We start from the raw sequence: 15,851 nt of genomic DNA, 5'->3' as shown, positions 1-15,851 counted from the left end.
ATTATACTGAGAAGTTTTTGGACAATAGAAACGAGAACAAAAATCGATGACAGTATTAATTCGGTACCAAAAATTCTCAAAATCTTCTCAACAAAATTTTATAAATATTACTTATTTGATCCATGTACATTTTGCAAACTAATATGATTGTATATTAGTAGCAGTTTATCAGATAATCTCAAAACAATATTCACTAAAATTTCCTATTATATTCATATTTCAAATTTACAGAGATATAATAATCTCTAACAATAATTATATAAGACAAAAATTTTCAATTCAATAAAGCGTCAGGTAGCACACTTAGAAAATTTTTTGAAAAAATTTTGTAATCAACTTCTGACTCATCTAACAAGTAAACTTTGCTCTAGTAAAACACAGTACACATTATGTGATAGAATTGGTGAATAAATTTCTTAAACTGCATGTTACAAAAATATACTTTCATGAGACAACGTATCTACTGCCAATGCTAATAAACATGTTGTATAATGACAGCAGTAACTTTGTATTTTTGTGATGTATTAAATATTGGACTTGGTTGCTGGCGATAGTTAGGTGTATACGCAGTTAGAGAGGTGTGCGGGCCAAAGGGCTTTTTACAAAGCTTTGAGGCAAAAAAATGTAGAGTTTATAGTCAAAAAGGTATTGTAGTTTCATTTAACTATAAATTTCTTAAACTGTACGTTACAAAAATGTACTTTCAATATAAAATGTAGCTACTGTCAACGCTTATAAATATATAGTATATACATGGCAGTAACTTTGATGTATTTTTGTGATGTATCAAATATTATACGGTTACATGTTAAATTTAAGTAAATCAAAGTATAACAGAGTATTGTATTAAAATTTAATGTTTATGCATTTGCATGCAAGTTTACGTATCTTATATCCCTAAACTTCACCATCCTTGTTCCTTTTTTTCCTGTAATCACCCTTTTTTTCAAGAATGCGAGTGTTTCGTGCGGGACTCTTGCAAAGTTTGCCTCGGACAACAGATAACTTCATCATCCATCTACTGGGGTAATATTTATAGGGTGCAGTTATCATTTTGAGTACAGCCTAGCTAGCATTAAATTTAATGAGAGAAATTAGTATGATTGATTGTTTTTAAACACGTTTAGAAAGTGTAATAATACTAGTGATTAGCTGTGTATATTTGTTGTTAGTATTTTTTTACGTACTATCAGTTAAGTAGTACTATATTTCACATTCCGTATTCAAAAACTCAGTTTCGCATATTTACAGTAGAAAATAATGTTTTTTTCACCCATTTCCACTTTCACCTTCACTGACATCATGCAGCCTGACATTCATGCTCAATCAGTAACTTTGCTTTTCTTATTAATGGAGCAGTTTATAATCTAAATATCCATTTTCACTCGCGAACCTGTAAAATTTGTACTGAAGAATATTGAAAGGATTAGCTAAAAGTGTTTTTTAACGTTCATAGTAGAGTAGCATTGGAAATGTAAATATTAATGGTGTACATATCAAAATGTAAGTAAAGACATGACATTAAAAAGTATTAATAAAGAAGAGCCACTTACTATTTTTCTTTCCTTTAATATTTAATTGAATATCATAGAATGTTTCTACTCTTCTTGAGGTATAGTTAATTTTCTTACAATTTATGAATGATACCATTTTACCTTCGAATAGTTTGGGTACAGTACCTTCAACGCAAGTTCCTTTCATTTTACTTTCCAATTTATCGAGTAACTGGAAATAATTGAATATATAAAAATTATAAGAAATGACTTGTAAAATAATCATGACATTGTATTATTTTTTGCTTATTCAGTAGTACACTTTAACTACAGGAAAATATTATTTAAATAATGCGTAAGTAGAAGAGAAGTATAGATTTTTTTGTAAAAAAAAATATTGAGCTGCTGACAAAATTTTTACATTAAATTATCCTAAAATATGAATCTGTTTTTCTTTTTATCATATTCAAAACCAACTCAGACTGTAGTTATTTAAAATTTTCATTACATTTGTATTTTAAATACCAAATCAAGTTCTTACACTGAGTCTAAATGTACACTGTGGAGAACTTATCAAAAATTTTATTTTATATTTCCAATAGATTATTAGATTGAATTATCCAAAAGATTTCCGGTCGTTTTCCCGAATACTTAAAATACCGAATGACTAATTTTCTGAATAACTTTATTCTGAACGCCTTTTTACCGAACTTAATTTTCCAAACAGCACCTTTCCCAAATACCTTTCTCCCGAATGTCTTATAAATATGTTTTATGGAACGTTCAACGTTCCTGCTTCTATAGCAACCATGCTAATAATATTTACTTTTTTCAGGAGCAGTGTTGGCTCAGTGATGAGCATGCTTAGTACTGATTAAACGTCCTAGGGGCCGTAGGTTCGATTTCTGGTGAATGCAGATTTTTTCAAAAACTGTTCTCACCAGAAAAAGTTCCTATGCAATCCTGGCTGTTTCGGGGTGGGTGTTTCTGTGCATTTTCTTTCAGAGTAATTCCACGATTTTTTTCCTCACCCCACAGATTTTTAGGCCTTAGTGAATATAAAACAGTGTTAGGAATATAGGTAGGGATAAGCGGATCCAATGCCAAATATCACGCAGGGATCGCCGATTTTACTGGCGAGGAGTAGTCCCTGAATGATGGGGCTTCTCCAGGGTTGCTAATTAGCCTGGATTCGATGCTCCGGCAGAGAGCACTGGCTTAACCGGCGAGGAGTGGATGTTCTGAAATACGGAGTCTTCTCCGGGGAAGGGCTACACTGTGGCGAGTGGATCCGATGCACCATTGGTGCAGCGAGTGTCAGCTTAACTGGCAAGGTGTTTCACCAGAGATACTTACACTGTGTTTATGATATGATTAGGTATGATATCATTGAAGACTTTGGAAATGGGTACGGCAATACACCCCTACACATAGGTGGTGAGTGGGTGGCCCCAGCGACTAGGCGAATAGGCTGTCACGGTAACCCGTAGAAAAAAAAAATTTACTTATTTCTACGTATACAAATTGTTTTAATGTACACATTTTATAGTAGTTTCTAACGTAAACATACGTTTAAATATTTTTGTTTATGATAACCGAAGAACCGATTATTCTTGGTACGAAATTAACATATAGTGCCTAGATTTATAAGCAATCAAAACGGGCGAATGGAAAATGTTACTGGGAATGTGTGAGACTCCAAAAAAAAGTATACAGTGAGAATTGTCACCGCAGATACTGCTTCTGGTAAACCTGTCGTAATTCTTAAAGCTCGAGCAAAGCATCAGCATGTACCCGACTAAGAATAATGCGAAGCTAAACACGCCAAGACGAGGTTAGTGAATTAATATAGAAAGTTAGTGCGTCACCTATTATATAGAATCAATATGTTTTAAATTAAAGAGAATGGCCGAGGAACACCAAGAGGAGTATTCCACGCAAATTTTAAGTCGTGAATTACTTCAACTATCATAATAAGTTCTCTGTCAACTACCAGAGCGAGAAGAATTTTAAAAAAAACTATAAGACGACAGCGACAAAAAATTTACCTCCTAATCCTACATCACTATCCAACTTTGATGAAGTTCCTGAGCGATATCGAAACACTCTCGTTGGAAAAACATTCCTCATTCATTACTCCTTAGATGATAAGGCAAAAATTTTAGTTTTTAGCACACGAAGAAACTTGGAGCTTATATCGCGAAGTTACACTTGGTTTTTGGACGGAACATTCAGGGTGCTAAAGCTGAGCTTAAAGTACGAATAATATATACTTATTTTAATTTAATATATTTATAGGTGTCTTCAAACATCTTTACACAAGTTTTTACTATCCTTGGAGTGGTAAAAAAAAATGCGATAAATTGTGACGACGAACTTCGTCGGGAGGAAGTTGCTTTGAATTTTTGTGTACGCTCTACTCTCATCGAAGGAATCCGTGCAATATACTGCAGTGCTGAAAGCGTGACTTGTGAGTATTAAATTGATTGCCAACCACTGCGAATCATGACAGACTTAGAAAAAGCCATCATTAATACCTGTGCTGTAGTCTTTCCTAAAGCTGCTATTTCGTGCTGCTTCGTTCATCTTGGTCAATTAGTCTATCACCGTATTGAAGTCGAAGGCTTGTAAGAAGCGAATAATGACCTCGTTTATGGCGACCTTAAGACATACACGCATATGATGCTCTTTAGCCTTTGTGCTACATGATGACGTACGAGATGCCTTCGAGTTGCTTCGAGATGGTGCGCCAGAAGAGCTTCAGCCGCTCATGGACTGCTTTGGCGAAAACTATGTGTTCGGGCAGCCGGCACGAGGGTAAAGAAATGCCGTTTCGCCATGGTATCCGATGAATACGTGAAACCAACATGAAGCAGCTTGAACCTGGGCCCATCGAACCAACAACGTTAGCAAAGGTTGGCACAACAGATTTGCGATTGTCGTCGCTAAGCATCATCCTGATACAAGCTATGATGATTACGTCGCAGACAATCGAAAACTAGATTATCTACAAGCTTTAGCCAACTACTATGTCACATTGTAAAAAAATTTTTATTATTCAAATATACTATACTACGTAAAATTATTCAAAAATTTTATTATTTTTGTCGGGTACATAGCTGTTCGGGAAAAAGGCGTTCGGGAAAAGGGCATTCGGCAAAATAGTTATCAGGCATTTCAGATGTTTGGGTAATTTGACTCGGGAAAATGACTAGATACCAGTCTAAAATATGAATCTGTTTTTTATCATGGTCAAAGCCAACTTAGATCATGGTTATTTAAGCTTTTTATTAAATGTGTATTTTAAATACTAAATCAAGTTCTTACGCTGAGTCTAACTATACACTTTTAAAAACCTATCAAAAATTGTGTTTTTTAATAGTTACAAAAGAAGATTTGAAGTATATTCATTCAAGCTTTTGAATCGTAAGACTTAAAATAACTATAGTAATAATACTGTGCGACATATGCAGAATATTACCACAAGATGTGAGCTCAAAAACCTCCGTAAAGAATTGAAATGTTACACTACAAACACTGTGAGTTCTACACTACAAGTTTTGATGTTCTTGATTTCCAAAAGGCTTTGAACTGTAAGAATACAAGGCTTGACACAGTGAACATAAACTCTTACAGTCATTAACTGGAAGAGTTGAGATTTAGCTTGTATGCTAATTGCTGTTGTATCTTACGTGTTCTTATACTCATTGCATAACCTTATAATTGATTTATAAAAAAATGATATAGAACAAACACATTTACAGGATAAAAATTACTTTACACATGCAAAAACATACTTTATTAGTTTAGTATCTATGGTGGTAAGTGCCAACCTATTCATAAATATGAGATTCAATTTTTGGTGTACGAGAAGAGTAAGAGCACGTAATTTATATTTTTTGTTTATTTAGTTTATGACAGTTTCAAGTGAAATATCTCACTTACTTACGTTCATGCTGAACTCCAACTCTTGAAATCAATGACTGCAAGAGTTGCTGTTCAACACGTTCAGCAGACTGAAGTATTGAGCTTCTATAGTTCAACCCTTCTCGGAAGTCCAGAACATTAAAATTTGCAATGCAATGCCCGCAGCATTGTAGAGTAGTTCTTCAAGTCTTCACGAAGATAATCTAGTTTAAGAATTTTAGTGTATTGCTTCAAATATTATACAAAAATGCTTCAATGTTCTTGAAGTCTGCCATCTCAGCAAAGTCTTGAGTTATATCAATTTAAAAATTTTTTTAGTGTGGTTTCTCTTGGGTCAACGTAGTGATACAAATCACTTTAGTATATAAAAAAAATTAATATTCTTTAATGACACTAAAAAATAAGATAACATTGAATTTTTAAAATAGGTACTGGTTACTTTACCAAAACGATCTATTTAATGTTCGAGTCGCTTACAACGCTGTGTGAGATATCAATGTAGATATCTTTTTAAATTCATTAAAATTGATTTTTTGCTAAAGGTACAACAGAAATATAATCATAAAAAGCTATTACTTTTGCTTTAAACGAAAAAAAAGGCATTGCAGGCTCGTGTCTTACTCAGAAATTTATAGTTTTAATGATGCCGGAAAGCAAAACACGAATTTGTTATTTTTTCTGTGGCATTGAATCGTAAAGTCGTTAAGGTAAAAATAATTTTTACGATTTTAAAAAATAAGAAACTAGTGTATTTAAACCTTGGATGCTGTTTTAGTTGCTGGACCAATATCTAAAGAACTTAACATTTCTATGGAAAATTTTCTCATGAATGCAAGAAATCAAATTTGGATGCTTAAACTTGAACGTTGTATATTATATGCAAGTTAAAAGTGTTGCAAAAATTTTTTCTGATTTTTCGATCACTATTGTTAAGTGGCTACAGGCTCGCGAATTCATAAGATTAGTCTTCCTTAAACAAGAACTAAGAGCCTGTCACGTTTTCGAATGCAGTATATCTTTGAAAATGCTTGAGTATACAGCTGTTGTCTACATAATGTAAGTGGAAGGACTGAGTTAAATTCTCATTTGGTGCGTCCAAATCTCGATTTTACGGTAACTTTATAAAAGACCGTAATGAATCCTTTTTTTGCTAAGAGCCTATAACGCGTATAATATCACTATTTAGTCAAGAGATTTTCACAATGTATAAAAATAATACAATAGTGTAATAAAAAACTGAACAGTACAGTAAAAACACTGCAATATTGACTCTGAATAAGTTTTGGCCAGAGTAGGAAAGTGTAATGCTTTATGTTACAACATGTTGGATAGCTGAACGTAGACTTGCAGTCTATCATATGCTGATCATCTAAGCAATTGAAACATAATCTATCTTTTACAACTAACTCCTTGCGAGCATCGATATCGAAGTTTTTGAAATAATAACATATTATTGAATGAATTTAAACCATCACGTGTATTATCCCAGGGTAATCTATCACAGAACAAGCATCGTCTACACGCAAATAGTTTTGATTCAGAATGTGTCATCATACAGAAAAAGGCGATGATAATTGATGCTCAGGACACTAACAAGAGTGATATGCCGGAAATAGTCAACATGACTAAGGCTATGATGCTTTTTCTATCAGCTCTCTTACCAGTCAGAAATTCAACGGAAATCACTTAGCTACAAAAGTAGAATGCTGAATTTTGTACATAACTTGGGCAATTTAAATACATGCAATGTTATTCGAAATCATTATGTGTACTCGAGATCACTCGCGTGTCTCCATCTGAAAATGTTAGTGCTCACAACTTTACAAATAATATAATTGTCCTGCTCTCCCTGCAGGCCTTTCTCTCGGACATTGTTTAGCTTCTGACTGATAAGTTGTAGCCAGCCTGATGGTGCAGCTGCTGCAAGGAAGAGCACATTTAAATTCAGCGTAGCGCGCGATTTTGTTTTGCAAACAGCAATGATATTTGTTAGTATAAAATTTAAGGATCTTTAACTCAATTCATAATGTAATAATATGATTCGTATGTATGAGATGCTTACACCGAGTATACTCGCGCTGCTAATCAAAACAGAGGCACAGGCTTTGCACTTGGTTATGCGTATGCTTGAGAAAAAGATAGCTCTGTATACATTCAGCGAAGCGAAGACACGCCCCACTTGTGTATCAAGACGACAGATGACTTCGGTTATTAGCAATAATTCCAATGTAAATGTCTGCTTGAGTCCATGAATCAATCGGGTCGCAAATTTAAATGTTAACTCAAATCTTCAACACCTTAACAACATCCACATTTTTACATACAAACTTCATGATAGCTACCTTATACGTATCAGAAAACTGGTTAACTTCACTACAATGTAAGTTTTTGTTTAAACTGACAGGTTTTACTTCAGCTTGTGATGATCACAGCTTGTTGGCGGGAGCGGACACACTCAGCTACGTGCAGGGCAACCAAGCGGCATACTAATTGCACTAAGATTTACAGTAGAGTGTTATTGCTACTCCACAGATCAAACATGTTAGTTCTACTGAATAGTTTCTCGTCAATGTGCATTTGGGCGGGAACCAGCATTTGTCTCTGGCCTCAGTGTAACGCAAGCCAAAGGGTGGGATTCTCACAGATTTTTTTAGGACTGCACAGAAGGATGCTGCGTGCAGCTTTTCGAATGTTATTCTTGCAAGTGACTGGAACTCAAATCTACTTTCCAACGAATGCATTTAAATATCCTAATTGACAAAAACTCTCTTTAACTGGTGTCTTATGGTGCTACTCGTTACTGAGACTTGTTTTATACACGATGAGACATTATTTTCATTTATGTAAGGGGCAAGGTCACCTACTTTTCAGCCCCTCGTGCTTCTTTCGTTAATGGTCACGACTACATATAAATATTAACTATCTAGTGAATGCTATGAGGGAATGCTCACAGCTTGCACAATAATTTATTTTTAACCTTAGGTACGATGCATCACTAGGACAATATTATGCAATGTTAGGATGGCCGCTTTCAAGTGTCAGATAGAATTATTTTTGAGCTGTAACAACCTACAAAAAACCTGAGTACAGAGGAGCCTCAGAATCTGTACGACCTTTTTTCATCTGTAAATGAGGATCAGCATCATTCTGAGCGTCTCTCTTGATCTAATTTCAGTAAGTCGCTTGCATATTTAAATTGTTATTCATTGTTTTTCCAGATCACAATAAAATACTGGGATTAAATCTCTGCACACATCAGACTGAGGGATATTTTGGCTTGGATACTTTAAAGCAATGTGCTATGAATATGTATTTTCACTAACTTTACCATATGAGAGGGAGAAAGAGAGAGAGAGAGAGAGAAAGAGATTAGATTTGATTATATTAAATTTATTTAAGGCTAAGGACTCAGAGTCCTTAATAGCCTAAGCATTATAAAAGGCTCAAAATATTAGCAAGCTACTTGTGCTTGCAAGCACTAAGCGTATAACTAAATACAGACAGCTTAGTGTTATTATAGCTACTTCAAGAGAGAGAGAGAGAGAGAGAGAGAGTGTTTAGAGTGTTTATTATGCCTTGGGGAAGACCCCCATCTGGCCAAAAAGTATGATAAATTAAGATAAGCCAACTTAAAACTAATTCCTATGAGCTAAAATTGTAGGAAGCACTTAAATTAAAGTAAGAGAGCAAAGTGTAAGATTACATTTGAAGGATTAAACTGGCTTGAGAGCAAGGTACGTAATTGTAAGCAAACCTAAAACTAATAATAAAAGGTAGAACATTATATTAGGGTAAATTGAATGCGTGTGATTGCCGAGAGTGTTAATTCATTTGGTAGTTGATTAGTGAAAGGGTGTAGGGGCTGTGGGGATGCGAAAGAAGGCGTTTTGAAGGTTGTGGGATGTGAGAAGGCTAGAGTAGGCTTATTAATAGGAGTGATGTGGTGAGTGAGGATGGCTAGTGGTTGGGGAGTTAAGGGTGATAAGAGAAGGGATTTGTATGCAGAGGAGTCAGGTGGGGAGAGAGCTGGTGGAGGACTGGGAGGTGAGGTAGGCGAGAGAAAGTGATTGATGGTTGGTGCGAGGAGGAGTCGATAGAAGCTAGATGTCAGAGTTGGGCTATGGTACTGTATGTTATGTGTGATAGGAAAGGTTAACCACGTCAGAGCGCCCGCTATTATTTGGGGTCTAGGTTATAGCACTGTTTGCGCTATGCAAGCACAATTCCCTCCCGCTCAACACGTTCGATCCACTCGCTCTGGTCGCGCTGTAAGAGGGTATTGTGGAGTAGGATTTGGAATGATGAATATGAGTGATCGGCGAGGTTTATTGGAGAAAGTGAGTTCAGGAGATTAGATGCTTGAATGTAGAAGGAATCATCGCGAGCTCGAGTGCGGGAGGGAGGGACGATGAGCAGGGGTTGTGGGCGGCGCGCCGCGGCGTAGAGTGCGGGAATTAGTGACTGAGTGGGATGCAAGGCGAAAACGATCGGCGAGGTATGTGGGGCATTGAAGGCGAATTATGTTAAAGGCAAGACACCCTAAGTGGTACTCACGTCTACGTCGAGCAGAGAGCCAGCCCAGTTCCAACCGTAATGGTGTAATGTGAGCATCTCTCGGAATATTGCCGGCTATGAAGCAGACACAAGCATTAATGGCTCTCTGCATTTTTAGATTACGCGTGACGTCCAGTCGAAAGAAAACCGATGCAGCATAGTCCAGATGTGGAAAGACCAGAGATTCGATCAGAGATTTGCGTAAGGTACGGGTTAGGGCATGTCTATTGAATCGGCGGGAACGGAGTGTATTATGTACTTTCTGGTTAATCTTATTAATCTGTGGGGACCAGTGGAGTGCGGGGGTGAAAAGAACGCCCAGGTTCAAAGCCTTCTCCACAACAGGGATCGCGATGCCATGAATATGAATGGGTATGAGGGATGATAAATCTAGACGTGAGATGTAGGCGAGGCTGCCGAGAATCATGGCCTTGAATTTCTGCGGATTGAGTCTTAGGCCGTTAGAATGAGCCCAGGCCGCAATGGCTTTAAGGTCACGATTCAGGCGGGCAATGGCCTCGTTGATGGAAGCAAATGGACAATGAAGGTATATTTGGGTGTCGTCAGCGTAAAACATGTGTTTAGAATGGGAGAGGGAGGTGGGGAGGTCGTTTATGTACAAGGAGAATAGGAGAGGGCCAAGGACACTTCCCTGGGGAACACCCGCGGGAGCAGGTCGCCAGTTGGATATGGCTTCCCCGTTCCTCCCCCCCCCCCCGATGGCTTGCTGACGGTTAGAAAGGTAACTATGGAGAAGAGTTAGAGCACTATTAGAGAGATTGAGATTTTTTAATTTGTGGAGAAGTTTCAGGTGGGGGACAGTGTCGAAGGCTTTGGAGAAGTCGAGAAGAACTAGTATGGTGACCTCCTGACGGTTCAATGCCTCTCTAATGTCCTCAGTTACGCCAAGAAGGGCGGTCTGAGTGCTGCGCCTCATCCTGAAGCCAGATTGACGGGGATTTAGAAGATTATTGGATAAAATGAATTTAGAGAGCTGTGAGAATAAAATGCGTTCAAATGCTTTTGATAGTTCGGAAAGAGATGCTACGGGACGCGTGTCAGATGGGGAGGAGGGATGACGTGTTTTAGCCAGGGGGAGCAACAGGGCATTCTTCCAGAGGGTAGGGAAGTGCGAATGTTGTATTAGGCTATTGAATAGAAATGTAAGAAAAGGTAGGATGAAACCGAGAGTAAGGCGAAGCATTGAGTTCGATATACCATCATGTCCAATTGCTTTAGATGAGGATGCGGTGATGGTGTGAAGTATTTCGTCTGATGTTGTGGGTTCAAAATGAAAGACTGGTGCCAGAGAGTGAGGAGGGGGGTGCTAAACACTGTAGTTAGGTTGAGTGAGGTGAGTGGTGAAGTAGATACGGAGACGGTGGAATATGTAGAGATAAGAGAGCGCGCGGTGGCTCAGTCAGCTAGGTCGTGGATTGGCACGCGGGGAGACCGTGGTTCGATTCCCGGCCAGTGCGACTTTACGGGCAAGTACCTCTGTGATTTTTCACATGTGCTTTTTCACCACGCAATGCTCCTCGAGGAGGGTTTAGGCGACCTCCTCGCAGCAAAAATTGCCTAATTTCCCCCTACCCCCCTTCCAGCAATGGGAGGCCTCCCATCCCTCTTCCCTTCCTTCTCCAAAGTGCTAAGTGCCCATAGTAGTGCCCTTATTAAAGGAGCCGGACGTAGAGCACTCTAAAAAAAAAAAAAAACGTTGAGATAAGAGTGTCTGGGGAAAAGAGCTGTGTAGGTGATGGAAGGTTTTGATTGGTGAGGTTGAGTTTGCGAATGGCGGTCCATTTATCTTTTGAATTTAGGGATGAATTTATAGGTGAGCGAAGTTTTTAGCAATGGAGAGACTATTCGAGACCCTGCTGCGGAGGCGGCGATAGCGCTCAATATCTGTTGGTAGGCCTGACCGTCTGGCATCGCGATACGCCCTGTCTCTCGCCAACATCATGTCCCTGATCTGATGAGTGACCCACGGCTTTCTTCGTGATGACAAGGTGATCCGTCTGTTTGGAGCCAGTCTATCAAAGGCTTTAAGTATGGTGGTTGAGAAATGAGTTGTCAGAATGTCGAGAGATTGCGGGTTTGGTTGGGTGAATGAATTTATTAGCGATGAGAGGGACGGTGTGATAAGGGATGAGAGTGCTTCAGCGTTTATGTGTTTGAGGTTGCGGACCGTAATAGTTTTAGTTATAGTTGGAATATGGAGAAAACGAAGGGTGATTTCGATCCTGTCATGACCAGCTATGAAGGGTGCGGTGGAATGTTGATAGCGAATTAGTGCGGTTGGTCTTTTATTATAAAGATATCTATCCAGGTGTGCAAGGGGTTATTGCGATAGAAGGCATGGTGTGTCGGATTGGAAGGAACCAAGTGGAGGGAGTATTCTGAGATCTTGGTGGAGAGGAACTGAGATAAGATGGATGAAGTGAGCATGTTGATGTTGAGATCGCCAGTGATGATAATGTTAGAGTAAGCCGGTAGATGGTCTGAGAGTATGTCGAAAAAGTGGTGTGGGAGAGATGCTGCGGGGCGTCGATAGATAATGGCCACAAGTGTTTTTGGCAATGCAATTGCTATTTCGAGGATAAGGAATTCTGGTGTGTTGTCAAATTCAGGGTCCGAGCTGGCAAGAATTGTTATCTTGAAGGAATCACGAATGTAGGCGCCAACACCATCCCCTTCCTTCCCTGCTCTGTCAACCCAAAACAGGGAGTAGCCTCGGATGCCGACAACCCCGTCCAAGAGAGAATGAGAGGGAGAGAGAGAGAGAGTGACTCCTTGTACGTGTATTCATTAGAAACTATTATATTAAATTATTTGCTTCTTTAGAACAAGATAAGCAAACTTTTACCATATGTATACTTCTGATTCTTAATTTACAAACGTTCACAATGAAGTTTATAAAGTAATGCGATTACTAGTAACTCTGAGAATTGCGATTATTGTCCATGTATACTTATAGTTTTTAATTTTATATTTTACATTATATAATTCAATGCTTCGGCCATACAGATGCCTACCACCCTTGGTATTAATAAATTATGTGAAAAATCAAATCTCTCTCTCTCTCTCTCTCTCTCTCTCTCTCTCTCTCTCTCTCTCTTTCTGAGTCCTGAGTCCCTTAAGCTGCTTGGTATAAAACTCGATTCAAATTTAACGTTCAGATATCTGACTACTTAAGTAGCAAAAAAATGTTTTAAGAGTCTACCTCGCCTGCGAAAAAATAAGTACTTTCTACTAAAAAATACCAAACTAATGTTAGTAAAAGCTCTTACATTCCCATATCTGGAATACTGTACATCTCTTTACCTGGAGCTTTCTGATGAGCTTTCTATTAGACTAGGTGGATGCACGAATGCTGCATTAAGATTTGCTGTTGGTCTGAAGAAGTTTGAACACACATCACCTTCATTTCGCAGATACAAACTCATACCATTTAAGCTACGTGTTAAGTATCTTACACTGCGTTTCCTGGCATATATTCTTAAATCAAATATGCCTACATACTTAAGTAGATTTCTGTTATTTATTGAAACGAGTGATCAAGCGGCAAGACGTTGTACTCTTGACTTAGATCTTAAATTAACAAGACTGAATTTATATAACAGTATGTTTAGAATAGGAGCAGTGAAGCTCTGGAATAAAATTCCGACCACTATTTGAGCTTATTTTAAAAACCATCCTTCGGAAATTGTCTTTAAGCTGTTTGAGTGCCCAAAAATAGGAGATTAGGCTGTACTACTTTTTGCGGTTAAAGTGCAATACTTTAATTATTTTACTAATTTATTTTTATACCTTATTGTAACTATATTTTGAATAATAATGTGTGTTTAAATTAATATTATTTGTACTACTCGAATGTTATTTGAAAATTTTATTTGATCTTATGTTACAATTTTATTTGTTCTATAACATAAATTTTCTAATTGTTACTTGATTTGTGTATAAATTGATATGCTACAGCTATTATGGGATCTGAACCTTCAGCTATCGAATCAAGAAATCTAAATTTAAATCCAAACCTCTTTCTATCTGCACGTAAGTATCTTAATGATCGTAGCATTATTGTGCTTCGTTTAAAATACTTCCCTTGCCTCTAATCTTCCTTCAAGGAATTGCCTCTAATCTTCCTGTTTTAAAATTTTGAGGTTCATCAAAGATTTCCGAAGATATAGTCGGTTTTGTAACCACTGTCCATAATAATAGGTGTTAAATTGGTGAATTTTTAATAGCGATTTGCGAAAAAATGAAGTCGTTGAATCCAGTATTTTCTCATTGCAAATGAATTTGGCATACTTCATTTGAATGATTCTAGAATTTCAGAGGTTTTGATCAAGCACATAAAAATCGCCCAAGCCACCTTAATGCAAATTTTATTATAATTTTACAATTACAGCCTATTGGAAATGAGAGCGACCGACTGTAGGCCCGGCTTTTGTGTACATTGTGTACATTTGTAGTCTCTGTCAGCTCAACGCTCTGTGCGTGTGCGCTTGGTCGACTTGGCGCGCTGCAGGTGTGTGTGTGCGTATTCACGCGGCAAGCTTTGTATACTGTAAGCGCCAGATTATACTCAGCTCTCGTCGAAGATAGACTCTCTTAATTTACGTTGCCAAACTCTAGCATTCAAAGGTGCATACATCACCTTAAATGCTAGTGTAAATCTTCTGATTAACTCTCGCAGTACAGTGGACAAAACTCAGTTGTACAGTGCAGTGTACTTAGTGCTTTGTTTAAGTTGCTCACTGCATAATCTGCAGACCAGCTCAAATAGTTAATCTCATCGAACTACCAGTGATTATCAACAGCAAGACTCAGTGAAACTCTTGTGTATTTCCACAGACAGTAATTGTGCATTTCTACAGACAGTGGTTTTTAGTTAATCAATATTTCAATCAGTTATACTATATCAGTGCTTTTATTTTCACATTTATTTCGTGTAACTTTCAAACTCTCTTGCAAGCTCAAGGCCAGTGCGTGTTTACATATTGTGTTATTCAACTTGACTCTTCTTTCTACATTCTTCGCCTTTATATATTTCAATAGTTCGTTGCTTTAAGACTATAGACAGTATTTATTTTCTCCAGTATAATTTTTACCTTTACAATTTTGGTGAATATTAACTGTGATTTCTTGGCCTTTAAGTGACATTAAAAGTTGTTATTTTTATGCTGTTTAATTTTATTGTGTTTTATTGTGTCTTCCCAATCACCCTATCCAAGCCTAGTGTGTGCTATCGCACACGCCTCAAACACAGCCATTATTTTTATTTCCTCCTTTCAGTGTTTGCTGGCTCTTGGTGCTCGTCTGCTCGGTCCTACTTTCCTATTGCGACACCTAGTGCAAGAAAGCAAAAATGACACAAAATATTCACAGAAATTAACTGTACGTTATATGGACCACCTGTATATCTTACACCGTGATGCTTAGCTGCCGTAGATCCTTCTACTAAGTTTGCCTATCTGAGTCATCTGCTGCTACGTTGTAACTCGTGGTATGCTGGCTGGCTTAAGCAATGAGAGAGTGAAAGAGAGAGAGAGAGAGAGAGAGAGAGTAGTGAGGGTGACAGAATTTTCTATTGCAAGTCACTGATGGCTGCCTGGGTGAAGGAACTTACCTAAGAGGATGCTGCCAAGCCTCTTAGCTGCCTTCAAGAATGAAAAAAGTAACTAAAAGGATATAGGAAATTTTTGATGCTGGTAACGCGTTCTGTGGTGCTATCACCAAAATCTCTATAAGTATTTCTGTAAAATTGGATGAAGAACGTACAACTTAAGTATGTTAATGCCAGTTTTGTACAGCCTGCCGCTTCGTACCTCAGGCAGCATATAGACTTACATAGTCGTCGGAAAATGCTGATAA

At 37.7% G+C, this 15,851-nt stretch overlaps 1 protein-coding gene across 5 annotated transcripts in view; it reads right to left on the bottom strand.

Annotated features, from left to right (window-relative positions):
• Usp7 (Ubiquitin-specific protease 7) overlaps positions 1-15,851 on the bottom strand; it is a 780,393-nt gene that overhangs the window by 416,471 nt on the left and 348,071 nt on the right. For all 5 annotated transcript variants that reach the window (XM_089595056.1, XM_089595060.1, XM_089595061.1 and 2 more), the window contains one exon: positions 1,554-1,725. In XM_089595056.1, the coding sequence (XP_089451182.1) occupies positions 1,554-1,725 (172 nt within the window). The remainder of the gene's footprint in view (positions 1-1,553; positions 1,726-15,851) is intronic.

This window comes from Copidosoma floridanum, unplaced genomic scaffold (genome assembly GCF_036245765.1).
Source record: "Copidosoma floridanum isolate Cflo_tuat_1 unplaced genomic scaffold, Cflo_Japanese_pri ptg000024l, whole genome shotgun sequence".
NCBI classification, from domain to species: domain Eukaryota; kingdom Metazoa; phylum Arthropoda; class Insecta; order Hymenoptera; family Encyrtidae; genus Copidosoma; species Copidosoma floridanum.
The sequence above is the reverse complement of the archived record's forward strand: the minus strand, read 5'-3'. Positions and strand labels throughout refer to the sequence as shown.